The sequence below is a fragment of the Pholis gunnellus genome (assembly GCF_910591455.1).
Source record: "Pholis gunnellus genome assembly, chromosome: 10".
In the NCBI taxonomy this organism is placed as follows: Eukaryota; Metazoa; Chordata; class Actinopteri; order Perciformes; family Pholidae; genus Pholis; species Pholis gunnellus.
This window is the reverse complement of record NC_136537.1, coordinates 14386074-14411836: the sequence shown is the minus strand read 5'-3', so window position 1 is coordinate 14411836 and position 25763 is coordinate 14386074. Positions and strand designations below refer to the sequence as shown.

At 40.8% G+C, this 25763-nt stretch overlaps 3 protein-coding genes across 5 annotated transcripts; all 3 read right to left on the bottom strand.

Moving 5' to 3' along the window:
- Nucleotides 1–536: 536 nt before the first annotated feature.
- stx3b (syntaxin 3b) lies at nucleotides 537–16586 on the bottom strand. Its single transcript, XM_079167075.1, has 11 exons — nucleotides 16233–16586; nucleotides 10587–10661; nucleotides 10382–10481; nucleotides 9889–9963; nucleotides 9591–9661; nucleotides 9131–9239; nucleotides 8974–9047; nucleotides 7826–7960; nucleotides 6934–7044; nucleotides 3116–3235; nucleotides 537–2747 (listed from the first exon to the last, which is right to left on the bottom strand). The coding sequence occupies exons 1-10, from the start codon at nucleotides 16260–16262 to the stop codon at nucleotides 3152–3154; spliced, it is 864 nt and encodes a 287-aa protein (XP_079023201.1). The 5' UTR covers nucleotides 16263–16586; the 3' UTR covers nucleotides 537–2747; nucleotides 3116–3151.
- Nucleotides 16587–18429: 1843 nt separating this feature from the next.
- Nucleotides 18430–21347, bottom strand: ran (RAN, member RAS oncogene family). Of its 3 annotated transcripts, none has more exons than XM_079167679.1 (7): nucleotides 21281–21347; nucleotides 20271–20328; nucleotides 20023–20107; nucleotides 19493–19618; nucleotides 19176–19363; nucleotides 18882–19052; nucleotides 18430–18748 (listed from the first exon to the last, which is right to left on the bottom strand). In XM_079167679.1, exons 2-7 carry the CDS (start codon nucleotides 20301–20303, stop codon nucleotides 18704–18706), a joined length of 648 nt encoding a protein of 215 aa, XP_079023805.1. In that variant the 5' UTR covers nucleotides 20304–20328; nucleotides 21281–21347; the 3' UTR covers nucleotides 18430–18703. The 3 variants fall into 3 exon arrangements, with proteins under 3 accessions (XP_079023805.1, XP_079023807.1, XP_079023806.1); XM_079167681.1 differs by having other exon boundaries at nucleotides 21285–21307; XM_079167680.1 differs by lacking the exon at nucleotides 21281–21347 and adding an exon at nucleotides 20742–20827.
- Nucleotides 21348–21890: 543 nt separating this feature from the next.
- Nucleotides 21891–25746, bottom strand: ndufs8b (NADH:ubiquinone oxidoreductase core subunit S8b). Its single transcript, XM_079167968.1, has 7 exons — nucleotides 25294–25746; nucleotides 24358–24406; nucleotides 24210–24269; nucleotides 24004–24093; nucleotides 23144–23316; nucleotides 22865–22993; nucleotides 21891–22419 (listed from the first exon to the last, which is right to left on the bottom strand). The coding sequence occupies exons 2-7, from the start codon at nucleotides 24404–24406 to the stop codon at nucleotides 22288–22290; spliced, it is 633 nt and encodes a 210-aa protein (XP_079024094.1). The 5' UTR covers nucleotides 25294–25746; the 3' UTR covers nucleotides 21891–22287.
- Between the last annotated feature and the right edge of the window lie 17 nt (nucleotides 25747–25763).

Sequence of the window (25763 nt, the reverse complement as noted above, 5' to 3'; positions counted from 1 at the left end):
AGAATACAACGATTCCAATGATGGCACAGCACAATGTAATCATCATCTTTTTCTGTTGATTTAATGAAAAATAAAGAACAGTCAGACAGCATCTAACACAATACAATTACTCACACGAATGGAGACACACGGATTTGAGGAAGTGATTGATCAAAAGGAGAATAAAGGGTCACAGAGATCAGGGTGTGTGTGTGTGTGTGTGTGTGTGTGTGTGTGTGTGTGTGTGTGTGTGTGTGTGTGTGTGTGTGTGTGTGTGTGTGTGTGTGTGTGTGTGTGTGTAAAGAGAGATAGGAAAGGTGAAAACACTTACCTCCTCTTTGAAACTTGTGCACCAGGCTTTAAAAACTGTACTTTGCAACACATTGGTTAACATGCTGTGTCAACAATCTGCTGACAACAGCTACAACCATGCCATAAAACACACACACACACACACACACATCTCTTCCATAACATCCAGTCATCAGAAATTGTAACAATTCCGTTACTCTTTTACCTTCGGCACGAGGTCGCAAGTTAACACTATAGTCAACCAAGTCATTAAAAAACATAAAATCTTTAATTTTCAATAAAATCTGTGGAACCTTCATTTTATACAGTGTACAACTTCTTCAGTTTCTCCTCCGTCCCTTGGTGGTGTGTGAAGCAAAAAGGCTGGAATAGAAGCGAGGATTGAACAGTTGATGGGTGAAGAACAGTGTGCGGTCAAAGGACCAAGCTGAGAAGGGCTCTCTCACTTTCAAGAGCTCCCTGCTCAACCAGAATTAAAAGGAACCATTCATGCTCTGGTCGAACAGAAACAAAGACTTCCCTCAGTGAGGGCAGCCCTCATAACGCACTGGACGTTTTAAAGACACTACAAAACTCCTACATGTGGTGAATACCCGTCTCTAAATGATGGGAAGCAATGTCTCTGATACAGTCTTTGTATGCACAGCTGGCGTCACCTTTAACTGCTTTAACTGCCAAATTAAAGCCTCTAGGTGACATGTGCACTGTGGTTCATTAAAAAAAAGACCTACTGAAATTATGGTGACAATTAAAGCCAATTTATTAGGCACACCAAAACTAATTCAGCCCAATAGAACACCCCTGCAATAAATCCTTTTTGTATTTGGTTTGGTGTATTTTCATAGATTTATATCACACAACATATCAGACTTTGTTAAGGATAGATAAAATCAATAAAGTTATGTACTTTAAACATTGCCTTAAGTGCAGTTCTTGTTGAAACTGTTTTCAGGCACAAGGTCCATAATGTTTAACCAACAGACCTCTACAGCTCTTTAAACAAAAACTGAACATCATAACCTTCACGACAATAAGATTTATTGCAGGGCAGCTGTATTAGTGCATCCGTTTCAGATAGTTGTACCCAATAAACTGGCAACTGAGGTATACATGTACAACAGGAATATAATGAGATCTAAAATATGACAGGAAATGCATATCGCACTAGTAAAGACCCACCAGTCAGAGAGATCTTACTGTAGGTTAGTTCAAATGTCCTTTTACACTTCATCCTGTATGTGCGACTTACATATATATATACATACATATATATATACATACTATTACTTACTTATTGGACTATTCTGGCACTGAGATTGAAATAGCTAGTGTTACTACCGGTCTCTCTTTTAGCATGAAGACATTATATTTTTACAGCGTTTTAACAATGGAGCCAATCATGTCTTTAAGTGTAGAAGTTCAAGATGGCATTTGTCACAAGTTAGCAAAGATACAAAACAAATATTCAGACATTTCTCCAAGTTGTTGCAGTATTTAGACAAGCCCTAATGCAATGGATGCATGTTAATAGCTTGTTAGCTTCTTTCTTTGCTCATCTAAGCTCCACCTGTGTTTGAACTGTGTTTCCATGAGGACCTCCTTCATATTTAAAATCAGAACCACTGGGCTCTACAAACTGAAGAATCATAAGTGAGCACACCGATCCTCTTCAAGTTAAAAGAACTGAGACTCATTCAGGGCTGGATACCAACGACACACAAAATAATAATTCATTAAGATCATCTGAGCTCAATCTCAGAAATAAAGACGTATTTTGAAATGTCAAAGTGCTAAAACTCCCCTAAACCAACACAATCCAAATACAGTGAATATACAGTAGCTAGCTTTTCAATCACAGAATGTGTCAAGGCTCATAAAAAGGCAAGAATTATGCTGAGGGAGGTGATGTGCTTCTACAAGGCTTCACAAGCGTCCCACATACTGGACATTAAAATCAATTTCACTCAACACTTCCAGGCTGATTCTTTGGCATCGAATGTTAGACAATGAAATGTTAAGTGACACTGGAGTGACGTTATGATCAGTTGTTTTTCAATTCTCTCTTCCCCTCCGCGCATTGTTAGCTTCAGTCTTATTTCCTCATTTGCAGCAGAGCATCCTCAAACTGTCCAAGCCCCCGGAGGAACTCAAACAAACCCTAACAGACCAGGAAGGACGGTTCTGATTGGACAAACATGTTTTTATAATATCCCAAGTCTCGAAGGTCTTCTTTTTTTATCCAGAGATCAAATGTAACACTTGTTCTTCAAGGTTTTTTTTGTTGTGCAAGTGGAGCAGTATCAGTTTTTTCTTTGGCGGGCCAGCTGACGGAGGATGGAGGGGATGATTAATAACTGATGATAAAAACAGCAGTCCTGTGATCGTGCGTGGGGGAGGATGACGATGAAAAAGACGAGAACATCCACAGCACAGACTACCACAAGTATGATCATCTTCTACAGAGAGGGAGACAAAGGGAGATTCATGAGGTGGAACATGAGAACATGGGGACATTTAAGAGAAAAACACAGCTGAAATTATAACTCTCTTCTAGCACTGCTTTGTTTGTTCAGCAGTAACTAGAGGCAAGGGCTGCAGGATAGGAGGAAAACACACACACCCAAGAACTTCAAATACAAACAAACACACCTCAAGTTAACCCTGTGGATAGAAAGAAAACAAACAGACACACAGACACACAGACACACACACACACACACACACACACAGAGAGGAAAAGAGCACGCAAACCCTTTTTCAAAGCATGTTTCATACCCACACCCATTGTGGCACGACAGAGCTTGTTTGCTCCAGAGTTACTCACCCTCAGCGCTCCTCGTATTCAAATAGCTCATCAGCTTTACTTCAATCCAACAGACAACCCGATTATGAGAGCTAGTAAGCCCAGCAAGACCACCACAACCACCACTATTATCACCATTTTCTGTTGGGAACAACCAAGTACATACAGTACCATCAGGACAATTCTCAGTGAGACACAACAATACGTACATTATTCATTTGTGCAACACTTATAAAACTACTACTGTAAGTTATTTAACATTTTTGCTAGTTTTGATTGAGGGAATATGTACAATATATGGCAACAATGGCTGAATAAAATATCATGAAATCTCCTTGTGGCTTGGTGACCACACAAACCCAGTGCATCAATCTTACTAAAGTCGGATAAACCAGTTTAGTCTTGGTGCAGCAATGTTGACTTTATGTTAACTCGTAAGGATAAAAGTTATTTTCACAGACATGCTTTAACAGCCTGAAGCTAACGAGCAATACCCTCAAACACAGAATAATGTCGCCGCCATGAGCCAACTGTAAAGAAAGACAAAGTTACGGTTAAAGCTGAAGAGAAAGAACGGAAAGAGAGAGAGAGAGAAGAGTGTAGAAGCTGTCGGTGTGTGTGTGTGTGTGTGTGTGTGTGTGTGTGTGTGTGTGTGTGTGGTCTTGGTTCTGGTTTTTGGTGCTGGGCAGGCGGTGGAGGCTCAGGAACAGAGCAGGGAGGAGGGTTATGGGTCATCACAGGTAAGGCTCAAGGTAAAGATCAGGGTCTTGATGGCGGGGATGGTCTTCATTCTGGCAGGTTTCCCAAAAGCATCTTTGTGTTAACAGAGAAATTCTTTGGGCTTTTTAGATCGAAAGCAGCTCTTCTTTTGAAGGGGCTGCATTGGTGGATGGGTGTTTTGGTATCGGCAACACCAAGGGCGTAGGTTTGGTCTCAGCATTGGTAGGGACACTGCCAGCCCCCCCCCCCCCCCCACCATAAAAAAAGAATTAATTGATATTATGTTGAACAGGCAAACTTTATTAAAATATATTAACTTTTTTGTGTAACTTGGAACTGATTTAAACATAACGGTAATAAAACCTTAGTTTAAATACAAAACAGTATTCTGCACCAAATAAATAATAATAATAAATAAATGAATAAAAACGTTCTGCTAAAATACCAATATACAGTAACAGTATATTCTATATCCAAAATATATATAAAAAACTTTTCTCAGTTGTGCAGCCAAAAAAGACAACACAAATTAAATTTTTTTTAAATAAATCTATTCTCCACCACTTAGGCTATAAATAAAGTGCTTTCCTCCTTTATGCAATTATTAGTAGTGCTGGGCAACAATTACCATTTGTAATCGCGATTAATCGCATTGTTATGGCAAAGTTCATGAATGAATTCAAAAGTAGTGTATTGCGCACTCTTATTTTAAAAGTACTGCTATGAACAAAAGTGTCACGATTAGGCTTTGCCTCTGCGTTCTGTGTCTTTGTGTAGCTCCACACCCTCCTCACTCTACCTGTCAGTCACTCCCTCAGCCTAGTTTCCTTCACCTGCATCTGATCATTAATCAAGCTCTTCCCCCTCATCAGCACAACTCCCCTCACCTGTTCAAACCTCTACATAAACTCCTGCCCCGCAGTCACTCCCTGCCAGATCATTGCTTCATGTCTCCCGCCCGTTTTGCTCATCCTGATCCCGGTCCCGGTTTCCCTGTCTGCCTGCCCTGTTTCGGTTCTGCTGGATTTGTCCCCTTGTCTCATCCGTGGCTCCCCTGCTGTGTCCTGTATTGATTTTGTGTAATTAAATATCTGTTGCAAGCTACTCTGCCTGGTCTGCGTCCTCCACCATGCCCCGTGACAATAACATTTGGTTTTCAAACACTTTAAACAAATAAGGTTATTTTTAACAGCAGGATTCTCTTCACACAGCAGCAGTTCTATCTCTTCACTCTCTGTGCTCAGTGTGTGACGTCATGGGAAACGTTCACTGCTGTGAACATGAACAACATGTTTCATACGTTTCATCACAATGTCTGTCTTGTCATGACAGTCAGAGCATGTGAATGCAGCTCTACTCTTCATCACTAGGATGCTGTAACTCAGAGGTGATGATGGTTACCCAGCGGTCAAAGAATAAAGACACTTTACGCACAATTCAGGTGTATTTTCCCTTTAACTCACGAGATGCAGGCAGCATGTTTTATACTTATTAATGTGAATATAATTCATACTTTGTTGGCATCTTATTCTGAAGACAAGATGTTCGTCTGAAGAAACCGGATGTTGTCTCACGTTAATCTTTCCGCTAACTTTCAAAGTCCTTCGCTCGCTCCCGATCTGTGCCGTTTGAATGCGTTCACCGTGAATTTCAGCATAGAGGTGCACTAACATCTGAGTGTCTGCTGACTTTACCGCAGCGATGTCCAGTAGTCTCCATTCCTCCACCGCTGCCAGCGAGCAACGGACTTTCAAAATAAAAAAAGAACGCGCTATAAAATAATTGTCAGCGTTAATTAATTAATGCGTTAACTTGCCCAGCACTAATAATAAGACGAATGAGTTTGCACATATATTGTGCAAAATTATTTGTTCTAACAGGCAATTAAAATTAACAAAATATTGGTGGGGACAATTGTGTCTTTCCCAAACTTTGGTCGTGACTAGTCCCTATGGACCATATGCAAACCTACGCCCTTGGGCAACACTATAAAACGTGACAGCCAGGACGGACAGTTTGAGTCATGAGTTTCAAGGCATTACAGATGCTACAAAACTACACAGCAGAACAGAGTTTTACAACTCTTTAACACAATTTATCGTAACAATAATCATTTTATCTTTCAATGCCATGATCACCAGGAACATGTGTTTGCATGCATTTGATTGGCCGACATTGCGTCTTCAGGTTGCAAAAATCATTGAGGGGGCTGTAATTTTTATGCCACTTGGGACAGTGCAGTCTAAGCAATAAACGTTAACTGCTGCTCTGTAGGTAAGCAGGGTTCACATTGGCTCAAGGTCAACAGAATAACATGGATTAAATTACTTAATCATAGTCGAACACAAGGTCAGGGTTGCAACTCAAATCTGACCCTACAATTGTCCTGTGTTAGGAAAAATGAAATGGACTAGATTTACTATCTCTCTCCTCTTTGTGCTGCTTTGAATTTGAATAGCATTGATCTCAGGGTAATTGCTGTTCTATTGTAAACGATAAAATCAAACTATTTGCGTTGCTTTTGGGAAACCCGACCACTCCTACCAACTGTGGTCACTCACACGGCGAGCCTCTTGCTGAAACTTTGCAGCTTTCTTAGTGTCTGCTACGGCCCGCTCCACGAAGCCCACTGACTGGTCCATGTTGCTCTCAATCCTCTCAATCATTCCACCCTAACGTGGGGCACGGCGTCAGAGGCGACGAAAAGCAACGGAAAAAGATAAACAACGAGAGAAAGAGAGAGAGAGAGAGAGAGAGAGAGAGAGAGAGAGAGAGAGAGAGAGAGAGAGAGAGAGAGAGAGAGAGAGTGTGAGTGAGTGAGTGAGTGAGTGAGTGAGTGAGTGAGTGAGTGAGTGAGTGAGTGAGTGAGTGAGTGAGTGAGTGAGTGAGTGAGTGAGTGAGTGAGTGAGTGAGAGAGAGAGAGAGAGAGAGAGAACAAAAAGCAAAGCACATACAATGCAACAGTTGTGTGTGATTGGCGATGTGTCTGCAGGGCGAGGGAGCGTGATCTGTATGCACACTGTGTGGTTTAAATGTGTCAAACTGGGTCGAGATAATAGGCAGAGAAACAGGAAGAGGTCACCAGTAGACTGGAGCAGCCGTTTGCTGCATTACGTTACCTTGCGTGCTTTGCTCTGATGCCTTATAGCTTTTTTGGTCTGTTCCTTAGCCACTGTTATATGGTCCACTGACTTGGATACGTTCTGCTCTATGTTGTCAACTATGTCCCCCTGAAAAACACAGGACAATCAGTAAGATACAGAGCAACACGCCACAAGCAGAACAACAGTTCAGAACATCGGTTTGAATGCACAAAGTAGTACATCTGGTTTCAGGAAACAAACTGACCAATATTTTGAAATGTATTGTCAAAACCTCTACTGTTGAAAAAAGTGACATCTTCAATAATGTTTTGGATGTCAGGAAGAAGCATTCATATTTATGTTAATGCTGACATTTACCTATTCAAACTTAAAGCTGGAAATAAATTTGGTTAAGAAGACAAAGAGTATCGTTGGGAAATCACACAACACAGGCAGCAGCAGTGTGGCCCTTACCTCAAACAAGCCTTTCCCTCAGAAAGCATGGTTCAAGCAGTAAGAAATATGTGGTTAGACTTATGTACGCAGAAACAGTGACTGACTGATCAACAACATGCGTTTGTATTAATTCTAGCGTGAAGTCTGCGATGGTGTCTTACTCGTACATCTTACTAAATGCATTTGTGTTGGTTCCATCACTGTTGGGGGATGAGATGGTGGTGGCAGTGAGAATGAAAAGGTGTAAAAGAGGTGTAACAAAGGCATGGAGCTGGAAAAGAGGAAACAGATGCAGATTGAAAGTCAGACCCCAGCGGAGACAGAAAGAGAGATAAACAGGAGAAAAGGAGTTGAATACAGTCAGGAGCAAACACAAAGCCACGGGGGAAAAGTAAAGAATGAATGAATATATGAATGAAAAATGTTCCTGAAGTAGACGAAATGATGGGCAGATGGAGGCGGAGGAGCGTACCTGGCTCTCCACCAGCATGGCGATGTCTACAAACATATCGTGCAGCTCCTTGATGCTACTTTCCAGACGGACAATGTCTTTGTGTCTGGCTTCAATCTCACTCAGAGCTTGTTTAGAGATCCCAGCGTCCACAATCTGTGGAGAGGAGAGGTTTATTGCTACCACTCAGGCCCAGTTCAGACACACATGCACAACACAGAGAAAAGTCTAAATGACGGTTGGTCTGCGGGTCACATTTAAAAAAAGGGGACAGTGTGAAGTATATGGTGGCATCCAGCAGTGTGGTTGCGATCCCTCCGCTCACTCCTCCCTTTCCAAGACTCCGGTAACGTGAACTGACACACTGTGCCTTTAGCATTTCATCTTTATTCCTTCTGGTCATTGTGGCTGCGGTTTAGTTGGGTGAAAAAGCAGTTAGCTCAAACAGGAGGAACTGAAAACGAGTGCATCTCATGGATGCAGAGAAATGTATAAAATGCTCCCAAAGAAAAGTGTCACTGCTGCTTTAAGAGATAGTTCATTTATAAAACCTGGAAACCAGTGTTAGTTAAAAAAAAAAATATTAGATATAAGAGGGCGGCTGTGGCTCAGTAGGTAGAATCCAAAAACTGCAGTGGTTGGCTCTTTGATTCCCGGCTCCTCTTGTCAAAGTGTCCTTGAGCAAAACACTGATCTCCATGCTCAGATTCGTGTGCAAGCAATCCAGACCCAGACTCTCTGAACTGCTCTGAATGTCGTATTTAAACACATGAGAGACATCAAGTTATCAAATCTGTGAAGTTAAGTCGTGTACGCTTGTGCCACACAGTCTTCCCGAACTGCACCGGATACAACCATTCTATGAGCAACGTATGCATACAGAGGCTTTCTCACCAGATGAAATGCATGGTGGTCGTCTGATGAGTAGAGACACACTGGTGCTCAGTTTCGAAGCTGTTTCAAGCAGCTCAAAGAAAGCTTAGTCTTTGCTTATTGGCTGTTTGCAACACTTAAGAAGAGCAAACTGACTTTGAGTCTAATCACAAGCCCAGCTAATCTTTAACCAGATGACACGAGGCACTTTGAGTTTTACTGAGCTGTTTCTCAGCTCAACCACATTATGATCACTGTCGAGGCTGATGCACACACACACCCACACCCACACTTACCCCTGCAGTAAACACAGCAGCATTGCCACTCTCCAACATCTCTTCCAGTTCATCATCTGTTGTTGCTTTTCCAGCTGAAGAGGAAAAAGGGAGAAAAAAATGGTTTATGACAAAGAAGACATTAAGACCATCACATGATTTTATGGCCGTCACTCACTGATCTCTAGTTGTCTCTGAATACGTCCTTTACTCCTCTCCCTGAAGTCCACCTGAGCTTCATTATACTTTGTCATTACCTCCACAAACTTCCTGGACAGCACTGCATGCTGGGAGACAACAGGGAACAAATTAATTAGTAATCTTGATGGAGGTACTGTGACAATTTGTGTCAAATCAGGCATAGACTTCAGAGCCGACACAAATGTATAACATACTGTACAAACCTTTACTCATTAAAAAAATATATTGGTAACACAAATAATAATACTAACATCATACAAATACTACTAATACTAAATAAATACAATGTTTACAATTTGCTGTCGTAGTTTTAAAATCTGTTAAATACATGTAGGCCAATTGCTTTTTCTTCTCTTCCCCTTTTCGTTCATGCCCATAAGCCTGTCAAGTTTGAATTTCAGAGGAAATAGAGGAAACTTCATTTGGACATCATTTACCTGTGATTTACGTATCCGAATGTCAGCCGACACCCTCTCCTGCTCCTCTGACTCCAGATTCCTCTCGATGGCTGGGGAGCAATACAAAGTACTGATTTATGATTCACCTTTACCATCTACTTCACATCACATCATTGTTCAGTTCCTCCGCAACATTTCACATGAAATTAATTAATCAATTGATTAAGCAAATCAATTAAACACTCCCTTTGTTGTATAGACTGACAAGCTGGCTGTGTGTGTGTGTGTGTGTGTGTGTGTGTGTGTGTGTGTGTGTGTGAGAGGCAGGCAGACTCACTCTTGAGTTTGTTTCTTGCATTGTTAGCCATCTTCTTTATGTCATTGGTGATTGCCTCCAGGTCATCCTGTGTTTCTAGAAAGAAATAAAGAGACATGCGTCAATAAAGAGCTAAGAGTGTGACGATGGGTGAGAGTAACACACGTATTACAAGTACAAATAAACTGATAATGCTCTCAAATCAAGTTAACATTTAAATTATGCCAGGGAATGATTGAACATTTCAGAAATAGAGATAGCATTATGAAAGACTGACAGACCAGTGAGGCAAAAATAAACACAATATTATTTAAATGTTGCTTTAATAACTGGGTACAAAAACACGTAGCTTAGTTCCTCTTAAGAAAAGTCTGATTTGATTAAATTTGGGAGACAAACAATTGAATGCAGCTTTTCAAATGGGGTTAGGCTTGGATAAGAAAATATCACATTATATGAACACATTAGCAGAGAAGAGAGAGAAAAGGAGAAAGAAGAAAAGCGAGCATCTTACTCTGATCTGATGTGGGCGCAGACAGGATGACGGAGAAAAGCTTTTTGACTTCAGCCACATTCTCATCAATTTTATCAATGCTCTTCCTGATGTCGTCAATCTGAAACAAACACGCAATCAGAAATGCATGCAAAAGGACAAAAGTTCAGACATTAACCCACGCACGCCCTCATAGACACGAGTGAATCAGTGAAAACACACTGACCTGTAAGAAGAATTCGTCCATGAAGGCTGGGTTGTCCACAGCAATCTCCACATCGTCGTCATCTTGATCACACGTCTGACAGAATGAAAATAAAGTAGAGTCTGTTTAAATCTTATTAAAACAGGATGCATGTCTTTTTCAAAATCACCTTTTTTATGTTGTTTTAATGCCCTTCTAGGTTTGAGGCACATACACATGCTTTCAACTTAAACTTTGAAATATAGCAGAGACTCCAGTGAGCTTCTGGTCCTCGACATGAAACAGTCCAGAACACAACTACTTAAAACCTGAGCCCGCCATTATCTTCACAGTTAAAATGTCTTTACATTTGACATACAAGGAGTGTTCTGCAACACATTTCATGTCTGCTACATGCAAACTTAAGACAATAGTTCAACATGTTGGGGAGTTGTGCTCTTTTGCTTTATTGTCAAAAGTTAGATGAGAAGATCGACACCACTCTCATGTCTGTCGGGTAAATATGCTACAGCCTGCGGCCGGTTAGCTTAGCTTAGCACAAAGACTGGAAGCAGGGGGAAACAGCTAGCCCAGCTCTTTTTAAAATCTGCCTGCCATCACCTCAGGAAGTCAATGCGGCCAAGAAATAGTCCGGCACATAACTCTGTATGAAACCAAAACTTTTCGCAAGATAGTTTATAGCAAGAAAATAAAACAATTAATCTGACCACGCATTCAATGCCAACTCCTAATACTTGACAGTTTTCCATACTCTGTGCCGAAAGGATGCATTTCGATGAGCACTACTGAGATTTGATACCCAGCCCCAAGTCTCACATGATCAAACTTAATTTAAGTTTTTATAGACCAATACTCATATAGACTGACTGAAGCAGGATATGTTGTGAAAATACTTCCAAATCTTTTTGACTATTTTCATGTCCAATAATACGGAGCGATTGTCCAGAAATGTATTTCTTCTCAGGGTAGAAAGTCCCTGAACGGCATTTGGACCGTGAACAAGCTCTCACTGATGAAACTAACTTCCTGGTTAGCAGCTCAGCGTGACACACTCAGTAATAATAGTCCGATCCTAATCAGCCTACAACCAATAACTTATATAAGAAACTTTCCCTCTACTGAAGTCATAAATAGTCCGTAAGCACAGGGCAGTGGCTGCTGGTGAATATTTACACGGGGAAGGATTAGGGCCGGGCTCCAGGAACTCAAACTATTTTTTTAACCGACTATAAGAAACCAAAGCAAAGGCTCAGTGTAAACAGACATCACAGGGCCAGGCTGTGACGGAGTTAGAAGACTGAAGCAATGACAGTAAGCTCGCTTTGTTCCCTCCCTTTTAATTACTTCTGCATTTGACGAACACATGCGTTTCCTCTGAGCAGCTACAGAGTGTCTACACGGATATTCTGCTTCGTAGTGAGTGACAGGGAGTCTCCAGTCTGGACACTTGACTTTCCTGGAGAAAGTCAGACTGGATCAAAGTCAAGGCACGGAAAAAGCCCGTCGCCTTCCCAGCTCTCTCATATCAGCGGCCTCAATCTGTAAACAAGCAATCTGAATAGACATGACTTCATTTACTCTGCCCTGGAATACAACTATAATCATTCTTTGACTTCCAAAAGAACACTGTTCCTGGGCTTTTCTTATTGGTTTGGTCAAATAAAACAAGTGCTTTTATCACATCACTTAAGGCTGTAGAACTCATACATAATGGGCGCCTTATTTCTTTTTTTATTTGCAGACATTATATAAACAAAATTATTAACCAGGGAAATAATATAGCAGATTAATGAACGATGAAAATAAGTGGCAGCCCTACTGGGAACTTACATTTAATACAACAGCACGTCTTTAACCTTCTACCCCTCGTCTACAATTTGAATTGCAAATGCAGCTATTTGGTTCAGGCTGCTGTAACTAACAACAGTTGTGAAGTAACATATAGTTCCCTGGACACACCCACACCCACACACACACACTGCTTGTTTTTATAACTCTCTGCGAGTTATTCAGTGAACATGCAGCTGTATCCCTCTGGCCTCTACACTACGCTCCCTCACACAGCGTTTCTGCAACAGCGAGATAAGAACAAGCACGACTTCCTTCCAGTGTTTCTTATTTAGCAGAAATAAGGGCAAAGGGACGGCCGTGTGCAACAAACGCTTTAACAAACCAAACAGCCAAAAGGCCACAGACACACACACACACACACACACACACACGCTTATGTACAACAACAGTTTGATACGGTTTTGAAAAAGCAGTGTGAGATTATCTAATGTTTAAAAGACGTGTGCATTGTGGAAACACAGTCACACTACCCAGTCATTTACAGTGTTTTCTGCAATATTGTCTAATGCTAATGGGAAATAGCACACATCCTTTAATCATTTATTTAAAAAATAAATAAATATATTGTTAACAAACTAGATTTACGGCCACGTCTGTGCTACGGTGCCAAACTGTTCCCTGACAGAGTGAACCAAGAAGCAACCAATTAGATTTTCTCCCCCCCCCCCCCCAAATGCTATAATCTCATGCTGTTACATGAGGATTGGGTAATCATCAAAAAACAAATAAGAAAAACAGAGCACACGGTGAGCTTGGGTGCATGAGTGATCGACGCGTTAGCTCGGATACTGGCTTGTTCCTTTTATTCAAATCACTTAATTACGCTTGTTCTGCATATACAAAGCTCCATATGTCATGTTGCGTAACACACGACTAGACACAGCGATCCTCTGCCTCTCAAACACAACGAAGTGACCGGCTTCTCTGAGCACACGGTTTCATTGGAGCCAACATTGTCAGACTGTGTTGTACTAGTCGATGTGCAACAATGTATCGAGTGGTACAAGTGACTACAAGCACACTATCCAGCAAGTCGGACTCCAATCGTCGACATGTTGAATGCCCAGCCCCCGCCCTCACTATCGGTCCTGTGACTCCGTCCTCTCACAGAAACTGGGAGGTCATTTAGCGTCAGACTTTGTCTCCGAGGATCATAAATGGCGGTTGAGAACGATGAGTGTACAAAAGGCTCAACTGAGCTTAAAGGCGGTCATGTGAAACTAGAATAATGTGAACACTTGTAGAGCTGCAATAATTTGTGAATTGATCAATTAGTCCATCAATAGAAGAATAATCGGCAGCCGTCTTCATCTTCATCAATCATTTCAGTCATTTTTTCAAACAAAAAAGGCCAAACTTCCAAGAGTTTGAGTGAGTCATTTGCTTTGTTGTACTAATTTAAGATAACTCAGGATTTTGGGGGAGTTGGTCAGAACAAACAAGCAAGGCTTTATTAAGAATCATGTGATCACCTGCAAGTGTGTGTGTGTGTGTGTGTGTGTGTGTGTGTGTGTGTGTGTGTGTGTGTGTGTGTGTGTGTGTGTGTGTGTGTGTGTGTGTGTGTGTGTGTGTGTGTGTGTCCGTGAGTGAGTGTGCATCTCTGTGTCTGTCCACGGTTAATCTAGTATTCTGCTGCTGCAAACTGCATAATATTTTGGGTGGCCAGTTATGGCTGCATGCTGAAAGTCCTCTTATGGTTGCATTAATTCACTTAATTCTGAGTACATCGCCGCCACTCAGCTGTGATTGTATGACATGTCTCGACGACTTTGAGCCGATTGGCTGCATTCATTATGTTTTTGAGTTTGAATGAAGTGTGTTTTACGCCGCCTTACAACACATTCATATTTGGATGAGGGGTTAGCCAATCGTGGGTTGTATTGATTCAATAACACGATACAGCATTGGAGGTTGCAGACACACCTGGCCTGGGATCTGCACTCTGCTGAGTGCACCTTTTAGTTTTTCATTGTTTTTGGGACATTTTGTACACCAACCTATAAATTGAGTTGAATTTTTGTTGAGCTGAGAATTTAGTTGAAGCCCTATTCACCAGATTTTCCCACGGGATGATTTAGAAAATGAGCCACGAACCAAAACGGCAGCAGGACAGGGACCTGGGGTCAGATTTACAGCAGCACGGTGCCAGAATACTCCATCAGGACTTGTGTTAATGCAGCGCTACAATCTGACAAGGGATTTAAAACCTCCACGTGCCACAGAAGAAGCCATGTTAGCTTTCCCAATTCATTGTGCAGTCAAAGTCATTCACAGAACTGAGGATATGGCTTTTACTGAAAAAAAACATTTGAATATACCATGAGGTGAAGAGAGCCTGAAACACAGAACACGACTATCGAGTTAATGTCAGCTTACAATGACACTACATGGCTAAACATGGCTCCTTCATCAATTTATGTTATTGGTATTTTTTTAAATGCAAGAAACTGTATTGACAGCTTTCTAACAGTATACAATACGAGCAATCACATGTGACCATAATCCCAGCTGAACCCACAACTCAGCGTTTCTTGTTGCTCCTCTTTACCAAGTCTATCAGGTGACACACACACACACACACTAGATTACTCAAGGAGGGTAATAAAGGCGGTGGGCGATGACTTTGGATAAAGAAGAATGACCACCAGGACAAGAGAACAGTTGTTTTACAGATGTGAACATACACAGTATACAGTAGTCCTGTACTGACTATCTGTACTTCCTTTGCCTGAAAAGAAGCCAGCTGTGTGAGATTACAGACTCCTGGGGGGGGTCAAATACTGCAAATATTTGGCCAGCAGTGTCAGGTAGCTATGGCAGCATATCCCGACTTGGGCCACAATTGGATCAAGGCCCCCCCCCCCCTCCATCATCATCAAGTGTAGTCACTATCACGAACTCAATTCTGAATCGGGACAATATAAATATAATGGATGTGTAACTTAGCTGTGATGGCTAAATACAAAAAGGTTTGGAGGATTCTGGTTAGCAGTAATTGCAACTAGGACTGCAAAGTGATGTTTTCAGTATTAATTAATCCATATATTGTTTACTGTAATCATTGATTAATCGCTGACTGAAAACTTTAGAATATACTTTTAAAACATGTCAAAGATGTTTAATTAACATTCATATAAAACGAAGACATAAAACACATTTGTAACCAGAGTATTTTGACAATTTTGCATCATATATCACTTCAACGATTCTAGTCGATTAACAAAATTAATAATTGATTAATCTTTTCATCTTTAACGGGATCTTCCGTGACAATAAATGATGAATCTGTTGTTACTGGCAATTGCTGTGTCAAGTACCATTTGTAGCTACAGACACAGGCCTACATCCAATTTTAGGAAGAGCACCCATTTAAGAATTCACCACAGATGATATCTGCTGATACAGTTCAACTAATAGCCTTCTAATTACACTATTAATTATACTATATAATAATACATCCCTGACACGTAATTGTCACATCGCAAAACATGGCTGCTGCATGCCAAGAAGCGTAAATGTCTTTATGAATGAATCACTTTCACCCATCATCCCCATTTCAAATCATTTTACAACCTGCAGTGTAACTCTATCCATCAGTTATGTCATCACACGGTGCACTACTAGTTTAAATCATTATGTTATCAGCTATTTAAGTTAAATTCAGAATAGTAATAAAGGAAATGTTTTAACTCATCTTCACCTGTCATTTCTTCCTATAAGAAACGTTTTGCCGATGGCTATTCAAGTGTACAGAGAAAATACTGGAGGAAATTAAAAACCACGATGTCAAATGTACATTTCCTGGACATTACTTACCGCTTTAAGTTGCTCCAATCGGTCCTTCATGGTTCACACGGTTACTTTAACACCTTTAAACCAAAGAGATGGCCACACTATTTTGTAAAATGGCTCAAAAACTAGTCCCGATCTCAGGATTCCTCAACCAGCTGGCAAACTAGTTGTCCGACAGAAACCCACCGCCAGCAAGCAAAACAATTAAAAACTCCCTAAAAGTCTTTGGCAGAGGTGTGTGAACAAACGATTTTTTTCAGAAAAGCAGAGTGTTTCCGTCGTTTTTCCATACAATATGGCTGCTGGGTTTAAAACCTGTGTTTTTTTCTTAAATCTCCTCGCCCAGGGGATTAAAACAACAGTTGTGTAGAGCCGTATAATCTGCCTCTCCGCTGGCCAGCAGTAATCATTCTAAAACGCACTTTTCTGGCTCACGCATGCGCAGACAGATCCATATCCTCGGACATGAAGCCACGCCCGGAGCCACCTGCACAAGTGATGCATTCAGGTGTTGTAGGAACGAAACAATCTTTAACTTCTTCACTGCTCAAAATCAAATTGAACATTGACTCGCCCAGTAAAAACGGATTAAATAAAGCCATTTAATCTGTATGTTGACATGCTGTCTATTAATCCACTGGCCCCGATATGAAAACTGCATCTTCACAAATGATTTTGGGTGCACATTAATGCAGTGTCTTCTCTTTGTTACTTTACAAAAACTGTTTTAATTTACAGAAGACAATAACAGTCAAACAAAAACAGTAGAAACGTTGTACAAGCCACTGGGGTATGTTAAATTAAAGTTCAAATTAAACCATATTGATGTCAAATATTGAAAGTATTCTTAGTTTTAAGGTGCCACACTGTTGAACAACAAAATAATGAAAGCAGGTTGAAAACAATCTCAATACAAGGTTCACTCTAACTGTTCTGGAGCTTTTAATTATATCTCACTATATCTACCAGCTGTGGGATCAAGGTGAGCTGATAATGAAAGAAACGTTTGAATAAAGTTAATTTAGATTTATAAATGGGAAATTTACCCAGAATGATCAGAAACTGTAAGATGGAGGAAATATTTTCATTCTGTCTGTGATTTCATGTTCTACCGTAAGACCCCAATTCGTATTAATAAAAAAGCTAAAGTACACATTATGATCAGGTAGAAATCTCGTTTTTCTGCTTTCAAAATGTAACTTGAATGCAGAGCCCAAGGTTATCATACCAGCATTTTTTTATGTCAATATTTGAGTTCGTAACGCAGTGTTCTCAAAGCATCAGCAAACTCATATATTTAATCTGTAATATAAACAACTACACCACTTTAAACTCAGAGAACCTGTCGTCATAAAGTTGAGCAACTCATGATGCGAACAGGTGAGTTGAGAGAGAAATTTGATCTATTGAATACATAAATGCATGTTAATATAACATTATATAGAAAACCCCAAATAACGTTTTATCTGGGCCTGAATGTGAAGGCCCTTGGGTATCCCTTAAAATATTAAAACTAGTGGCTGAGTGGAAACAATGGACATGAGAAGTGGCTGTTTCTTCCAGTTAACACAAGTAATGAGTTAAAAAGGTTAAACATTTGAGGAATAATTTCTGCAGGAAGTAAGCAGCAGCGGAACCCTGATCCGTGTAGTAACAGCCGGGTGGAGGGCACACGTCACGATGAACGTGCAGATTAAATATATTACGCAATCCTGTTGAGTTGGTCCACTGTGCTCTGAATGAAAGAACGCGCGTGACACCTGGTGGACGCTAGTGTGATAAGCAGTTTACTAAAACCTCTCTTAACGTCTCTTATATGATTTGAGAGACCATTGTAAATCTCTTCATGTTGATATATTAAAGCTCCTTCATTGTGCCCCATCAGAAAAGCCCCACCCTTCAATCTCCATCGAAGTACAGCGACAGACTACAAATGGCAGCTTAGTGTATTATCCCATCCAGTACTTCTAAAGCTGGAATACTACTACCTACCTCCAGTTTGTCAGTTGCTTTGTTATGGCGGGCAGATTAATGGATGTCGAAGTCTACTGTATGGCAATAGGCCATTTTCACAAGTCATCATCTTTATTAAAAATACTTTTGTTTTTCCCATGATGTAAAAAGTCTTCCCTCTTGTCCTCTTTCAACATAAAGTGTCTTTGTGACTCTGGAGACACTGTTTAGGGAAAATAAAATCAACAGACATGTTATATTGAGAATGTTTTTATTCAAAGTTTACTCCCCTTAGTGCTTCCAATACACCATACAACAGCATAATGCAAGCTGGGTGAGTGCAGTGGAAGGGTGCTCGATGACGAAGAGTAGCATGTTGCCATGCCTACAACACTAGGGTGGGTGTGTCTTGTACAGTGAAATTAGAACTACAACTTTTCCACCAGATCTTTTTTCTTAGTTTTAAAACAAACAAAAAAAATTCAAAAAATAAAAAATCTGAAAAAGGACTTTTACAGTAAGGGGGCAGAGAGAGGGAACATTTAGAGGTCGTCTTCTTCGTCTGGGAGCGCCGTTTGTGATGCAACCTGGACAGAAGGAGACAAGACACATTCTTAAATTAACAATGTCAATTGTTGCCCTGCAGAGTTTAACCTTGCTCGATTAAAATATACTACACAGCCACCTAAACAGACATTGCACCCGTGTGGTGATACTCACTACAAGTTCTTGCTCGTACTGTGCAGCAAGGGTCGGGTCCATTTGGACTTCTGGGGGAGCGAGGGCCGGCATGGCCACAAACTCCAGGTTGGGGTCTCCAATTAACTTCCTTGCTAGCCACAGGAAGGGCTTCTCAAAGTTGTAGTTACTCTTGGCAGAAATGTCGTAGTACTGGAGGACAGAGAAGTTTATGACAGATAGAAATGAAAGACTCAAACCAATGCTTTCTATCATTCACAGATGAATGATGTGTGCATGAGAAATGTTTTATCATTTTGTGAGCACTGTAGTTACCTGCAGGTTCTTCTTACGATGAAACACAATGGCCTTGGCTTTGACTTTCCGGTCTTTGATGTCCACCTTGTTGCCGCAAAGGACGATGGGAATGTTCTCACAGACACGGACCAGGTCACGATGCCAGTTGGGCACATTCTTATAGGTAACTCGAGAGGTGACGTCGAACATGATGATAGCACACTGAGCTGTGAAGGTAGCAGAGAAGTTTTTACACACTATTCAATGACACGGTTTCAATGTAAATCAATAGTGATCGGTTTTAAGTGTTCAAGGTTTAATAACCAGAACAGCAGGTTAAGGATTGTGACGAGCACCTTGAATGTAGTATCCGTCTCTCAGGCCTCCAAACTTCTCCTGACCAGCTGTGTCCCACACATTGTACTTGATGGCTCCTCTGTTCGTGTGGAACATCAGCGGGTGCACCTCTACTCCCAGAGTAGCTGGAATTACAAGCAAAGACGAGATGTATGAGAGCAAGAAAGGTAGTTTAGTGTTGGGCAAATTGGTGGGATTAACTGAACGTTTAATCGATTACTTAGCACTATTACAAATGAAATAATCTAAAAAAATTACACTAGATTGCCTTTTTGGATTAGAAATAGCCATAACAACTTTGTAAACAAATAGTGTGCTGATGCCTTAGATTTGTATTTTCCGCATCATTGTGACGAACTATATTCTAAATTACTTCAAACCTAGTTTGGTATTTCTGCACTGCCATTTCTTGTTACTTACAGAACATAGCAATGGCCCTGCCTACTGTATGCGTAAACAACAAGCACCGATGTTGAGATTTCAAGTTAGTTGAACCTTTACATCATCTGTAATATACTGAGGGACTCACCAACATATTTCTTCTCAAACTCTCCCGTGATGTGCCTCTTCACAAAGGTGGTTTTCCCGGTGCCTCCATCTCCTACCAAGACGAGCTGTCACAAAGAAGAGCGCGGTTAGATCGGACTGGTTGATACTGGTTCGATACACTGACCGCTAGCTCGGCTAGCCTAAAAAAACCCACATATGTATCAACGGTATATACACGTACAAGACAAATAAATAGCACATGGGTGATGTTATGCAGAAAACTCTTACCTTGAACACCGCCACCGGGTTACACTGTGCCATTGAGTCCGCCGTGATTGCGATTTACCTAAACAACAAAACAAGGCGGGATGGTTAGCACGTTCTACGTCATCCTCCTGTCTGCTATGGGTACAACTGCCGTTTAACCGTCGTTTAACCGTAAGTACGGTTGAGCTAGCAATGCTAGCAAATGCGATATTTGACGTTCTATTTGGGTTAAATAAATGGACTGAAGTCGTGGTTTGATAGAATTGGTCACTTTGACTCAATTTACTTTTACAGCAAATAGCTACCGTTAAACTCCACCGCTGGTTAACTTAATGATGCCCAATTTTAGCATGTTCTATCCAAGCTAACATTCCCACTAGCTAACATGCAGCGTTAGCGTTTATGTTAACGTCTCAATATGTTCATATTGAACTCCTTGTTAAATAAATACACGTAACAAACTGTATTTGAATGAAGAAACGATAATCTCACGTTGGACCCGTGTTTCAACGCAGGCCAGTTTGCTAACAAGCTAACGTTCCGTAGCCGTTTAGACGGAGTGCGCCATCCGACGCGCAACCGCACTTTTTCTTTATCCGACTGGAACAATCGAACTGGAAGACCAGCTAATGTGTTCCGTGTTGCAGTTGATGGACAACTTAAACAAAAACATACCGAGTCAAACTGACTTTACGCATTCAAGAACGGTTTAAGTCAACGGTAGTAAATACACTTAATTAAGAGCAATGTAAACGGCTCTCAGGGACAAAGCAGTGGAATGACGGAGGGCTGTGCTTGCTAACCTGTTAGCTAGCAACGCATGGAAGCCATTCTTTTCACAGAGCTAACGGCTAATGTTAGCACAAGAAAACCAACGGCCTAATGTAACTGCTGAAGCCTCGCAGAGCTAAACGCCACATAAACCCAGATACTACCTTAAAGTTCACCGTTGTTTTAACTGACTTTCCCGAACAACACTAACTTGAAAATAAGGAAGGCCTGTTGTGAGAGAGAAAAATGTAGAGACTCACCTACCGGTGCCACTACCAAGAGAGAAAAGAGATAAATGGCTGCGTTCGCGGGAGATTCAGCGTGGACTATGAGTCAGTTTCCGCCCATATCATGTGATCACCGCAGCGGTAAAAACCTATGGGAAAAACGCATTTCACAGACCATGATTCAGCATGTCAGCTCATCAAGACACTTATATATAAGAACATTAATTGGTACTAGTCCCTGTACATCCTGCAAACAGTAAATAGACTGTGTTTTATATGCATATATCGCACACTTAATATTTCTTACCATATTGACTTCATTTAAAAAAGGTATTATAAGGGCTGCAACTATAGTGATTATTATCGTTATTCTCCAGATAAATCAATTATTAGCTGGGTCTAGATATCAGAAAAGTGACAAATGCTTATCACCAGAGTTACATTTTCCAAAACTTAGTTTTGTCATATAAGACAGAGAAAAGCAGTAATATTGATTAAATTACTTGTTTTGTTCACCAGTCAACCTGAAGATATTCACTGTGATATACAACAGAAGCAGCAAATCTCCACATTTCCACAGATAGATCCAGTGATTGTTTGAATTGAATAATCAGTTAATCAACTAATTAATGCAACAGGCGAATGAGTTTTAAAACAGGATTTATTTCAGTATCTTAAATTACACTACATAAATATAGTCTTTCAGAAAAGTCTTAGCTAACACATCAGATTAAAAAAACAACAACATGCTTTAAAAGTGCAGCAGATAATAGTCCATCATAGACTGAGCATGGGCTGCATGGGTTACAGACTATCAACATCATAAAGTGCAATACCATCCATCACAATAAATATGATGATTTGTGCGTTTTTATATTTTTCCTCACTTCTGAAAACAGAATCTGAGGCTGCAAGGCTTCACTGCTCATTTTAACTCACTAGAATATCTTTAAAGCTACAAATAATCTCTTTAATGTATAAGAGGAGGAGAAGATATATCGTTTTCACGTATAAGAAATTTTTGCGGACAGTGTACATATCTATCTGTACAGGTAGTCTGCCTGTATGTTGGCTGCTATCTCTGCCTCCCATTGGTCTCCATTGTTGAGCAGCTTCTCTTTGTTGTACAGCAGCTCCTCATGGGTCTCTGTGGAGAACTCAAAGTTTGGACCCTGAGGGAAGGATTGAGGAAAAGATACACAGTAAATATCAGTAGGTCTGAAGCCACACAGAGGATTGAAGTTGCATGTTCTACATTTAGGTTTTGGTGGCGGGTTGAGTGCTAAATGCCCCATTTGAGAAATCAATACCTTCGTAGAAGGTAAGTATTGACTTTAGGTAAGCAATCGGCACGATAACCCTATGTAACACTTTGTTTGAAGCACAGAGTATTGTATACTTACTGTTAGTGTTGTCACGCAGAATAAATAAATAATAACAATAAAAGATAACTGAGATGAAACTGAAAAATTGCCAAAAAGATCCACTGGCACAAAACTCGTTTTTTATGAAATACATATTTCAATTAGCAGAAATCCAGTTTTAGTCAGCCAACAGCCACCGTGGTTCAGCTCCATAGAATCCCCTTTTCAGTATACAGGGTAAGCTTTCTCTTACCTCAACAATGGCATCAACAGGACAGGCTTCCTGGCAGAAGCCACAGTAGATACATTTGGTCATATCGATGTCATAGCGTGTAGTTCTCCTGCTGCCATCAGCTCGAGTCTCAGCTTCAATGGTGATGGCCTATATAACAAAGTTGTTATGAATCTGTGACTATATTGCTCAATATAAAATCCATGTTTACATTAGAAAAAGTGCAAAGAAAAGACACTAATACCACAGTAATACTGCTAATATCTTTAAAGCTGGAACCGAGTGTGTGTTTGTGTTCACCTGAGCAGGGCAGATGGCCTCACACAGCTTACAGGCAATGCAGCGCTCCTCTCCACTGGGGTAGCGGCGGAGGGCGTGCTCTCCTCTGAAGCGGGGTGACAGAGGGCCCTTCTCAAACGGGTAGTTGATGGTGGCGGGTTCACGGAAAAGGTAACTCATAGTCATCGCCAGACCTGCAGGTAGGCGTTCAAAGAGTTGTGACCCACTTTGTTATTTTCCTTATTATCAAGAAATTCCATAAAAGGACCAAAACCAACAAAGCATTAGTTTGTCTCTTGATACATTCTGACACAGCCCCGAGCTCATTCGTTCATATATAATATATTGTTTCATTTCTGCAAAGGGAGAGTAATTCCCTTAAACAGTCGGCAAACGTCACTCAAACTGGAGGAAAATGTGTGTCTGTTAGCGATTTGTAGTGAATCTTATGTGGACTTTTATGACATTTTTACAAATTGTCCAGATATTTATCGTATTGGCTTGTTGGTTATGTGTTAGATATACTATGAGTCTTTGACTTTACTGTGTTCTCCTTGACATGTTGTCGTCATGCTAATTAATATACATTTGGTGTGCAGTGCTACTGAGCATTTACAGCAACAGAAGGTTGGTGTATGTGAAGTTGACTCACGTTACACTGGCTGTGTTTGTTGTAATGGAGCAACATTTCACCTAATGGTTTGATTCTTTTATGTACTTTGAATCGTTTTGGAGATCTACAAGCTTTGACTACACAGACAACACTTCTTAGTGGGATAAATCAAGTGTTGGCTCACAAGAACAGTAATATAGAATAACACTAGGCCTTCAACCCTATGCACAGTATGGGCTTTCTGCATAGCAATCACAGTATATGTGACCTCTAAAGAGTTCGGTCCACAGGAGGGTTGTGGCAGCCCGGTCAGTGATGGACCTCAGGTCTGTCGGCAGCTCCTGAGCATTTACATACTCTACAAGGAGAACAGAGGGAGAGGGCAGTGCATGGTTAGATCATTTCAAACAGCAGTCAGTCACATGTGGTCACCCACTGAGGACATGAATAGCTATGGTTTGTAGCAGTACTTACTGTAGCCATCTCTCTGCACGCTGAGACTGAATGGGCGACAAACACCGTATCCTAATGTGCCTGGAGACACAAATGAGATGGGATGATGCCTCATTTTGTGCATATAGTTGTTATTGTTTCAATGATACCTGCTGCAGTAGTAGCCTACCTGGCTTTGAATAGCAGTGGAGAAGACGCAGACTCAGTGTAGTAGACATCTGAGCAGAGGAGACAGTGTAAAGTATACTGAAATAGTTTAAACTAATAGGAGGAACTAAAACATGCACAAAGTAGAATACAGCAAACCTCCATTAATGCAACCATAAATAAATAGCTCCTCACTGAAAACAAAGGCAGGGACTCAAGAGAGGGAGGCTGCCAGTTAACTGCGCACACGCATCCTCTAATCTTGCGCCCCAAATCCCTACTTTACGTCAGCGGTTTGCTACATTCACGGCACGCCGGCAGAATGGGAAGAACGGGGACACAACCAGTTTAAACTGTTTGGGAGCGCTCAAGGGATTATTCCATGATTGTTACTCCTGTTGGTAGACAGCAGGCACCCCATATAAACGGAGAATAACATAAGATAGACCCGTTTTACTGTGTCGAATATAGGTAGGCGTTTGAGGAAGAGAAGTGAAATCAAATATAAACAAACTGCAGCATTTACAGCCTATTCAATTAGCTGAAAATGTTTTTGTATAACATGACATTTTGCAGTCGGTTTGTAAGCACGTGTGCAATCCTTTCCGCTAAAATGTCAATCTAGAAAATCGCGTTAATGGTGTACTATGACATTAACTTCTCACTACAAATAAAATAGCAACAGTTGGCCTAGTTAGCGTAACGTTACACGACGAGAGAGTTTCCTTAAACACGTTAGTTTGGTTATTTACTTTAAATTGTTCAGTTATGTTCTTAACACTAACGTGAGACCCCTGATATGATAAAATACTGAACTGCGTCGCTCACTCCACTCTCATAATAACATTAAATATGAACATGATACATTTAGCGGAATACCACTAGCTCAATATACTTATCATGGTTTCTATAACCAAAGCCTAAAATAATCGCATTTATGACCTCTTACTCGACTTACCTCTGTCACAAGGTTTCAATAATCAGCTGCAGCCAGACAGCGGTCACTGGATTGCGCAATTGTGTTTATGTTGCATTCAAGTGCTCCTCGTTTATTTGTGTTTCTCGGTTCGGTAATTTGCGATGTATGATATTTTCCACATTATCTAAATTTCCTTCAAACTAATTGCAATATTTCCTACAGCAAGCAAAAGCAGCATGTTCGAACAAGAGGACGCACTTAAAAAAATACGTAATCATCGGAGAATATTACACTCATCACTCCCTCTGATGTGATTAATCATATTTATGCAACTAAGTATGACTTCCATGTCAGTTAAAAGAACACTATATTTCATAAATAGTCCATTTTACTGCTGTGAAAACCAAAGGGAAGTTGGTTTCAGGGACATCACGCAATAGTCGTCAGAGAGAGAGAGAGAGAGCGAGAGAGAGAGAGAGCGAGAGAGAGAGAGAGAGCGAGAGAGAGAG